The 1,050-nt window shown below is 65.4% G+C and overlaps 1 protein-coding gene across 1 annotated transcript in view; it reads left to right on the top strand.

The window, feature by feature from the left end:
• Nucleotides 1-486, top strand: part of CTDSP1 (CTD (carboxy-terminal domain, RNA polymerase II, polypeptide A) small phosphatase 1) — a gene marked incomplete at its 5' end in the record, with an annotated part of 2,048 nt that extends 1,562 nt beyond the window's left edge. Inside the window, 2 exons of the mRNA XM_008935444.1 lie at nucleotides 78-263; nucleotides 358-486. Coding sequence (XP_008933692.1) covers nucleotides 78-263; nucleotides 358-486 — 315 coding nt within the window. The remainder of the gene's footprint in view (nucleotides 1-77; nucleotides 264-357) is intronic.
• Between the last annotated feature and the right edge of the window lie 564 nt (nucleotides 487-1,050).

The following is a 1,050-nucleotide window of genomic DNA, read 5'->3' as shown; positions in this document are numbered from 1 at the left end:
TGGCGTGGTGCGTTCGTCCCTGTAGGGTGGTCGCAGTGGCACGGCAATCCCCGGTGACCCCCTTCCCACGTCCACAGTACGCCGACCCCGTCGCCGACCTGCTGGATAAATGGGGGGCGTTCCGGGCACGGCTCTTCCGGGAATCCTGCGTCTTCCATCGCGGCAACTACGTGAAGGACCTGAGCCGCCTGGGCCGCGACCTGCGCCGCATCATCATCGTGGACAACTCCCCCGCATCCTACATCTTCCACCCCGATAATGCCGTATGTGCCCCCGGGGTGAGGCCTGGGGAGGGGGGTACGGAAGGGAGGTGGCGGGGGCCAACCCCTCCGCTGCTGCCCGCTGCGCTGCCCGCAGGTGCCGGTGGCCTCCTGGTTCGATAACATGGCGGACACGGAGCTGTTGGATCTGCTGCCCTTCTTCGAGAGGCTCAGCAAAGTGGAGGACGTGTACGCAGTGCTCAAGAAGCAGCGGACTAACAGCTAGTGGCCCCTCCCCACGCCACTGGGTGTGGCCGAGGGGGGGCACTGCCGTGGCAACCGGGTGCCTTACTTTAGGGTGGAGAGGGGTTCCGGTGTGCCCTCCCTGTCGTCCTCCCCAACCCCGGTGGGCACGGGTGCCTGCTGGTGGTGGGAGATGGAGGTGCCCCTGGCAGGGAGTTGGGTTTCCCCTGACGGTGGAGGAGAGGGGGGTGTGGGTGACCCGCTGCCTTGATGTGCTGGGGACCTGTTGAGGGAGTCCCATCCTCCCATAATGTCCCGTTTCCCCCTCCCCAGCCTGCGTACTCTCTCCCTGAAGCGGTTCTCAGGTCCTTTTCCTCTCCATGTCCCCCCAAGTGGGGAGGGGGGGTCAGCAGCTGCTGCTTTCCACTGCCTCTGGGGGGGCACTGGGCCTCCCATCCGGGCTCTGCCTGCTTGGGGCCTGGCAGCCCCCGGTCCCTGTCTGCAGGGGACCACAAGAAGGGTTAACCCTTCACCAGCCCCAAAAAATGGGGACATCTTACTGGCCTTGGTGCATGGGGCTACCACCATACCCATAACTCTGCCCTTG

Source organism: Merops nubicus, unplaced genomic scaffold, assembly GCF_000691845.1.
Source record: "Merops nubicus isolate BGI_N331 unplaced genomic scaffold, ASM69184v1 scaffold33572, whole genome shotgun sequence".
NCBI classification, from domain to species: Eukaryota; Metazoa; Chordata; class Aves; order Coraciiformes; family Meropidae; genus Merops; species Merops nubicus.
Note: the sequence above shows the minus strand (reverse complement) of the source record. Positions and strands in the feature narration are given on the sequence as shown.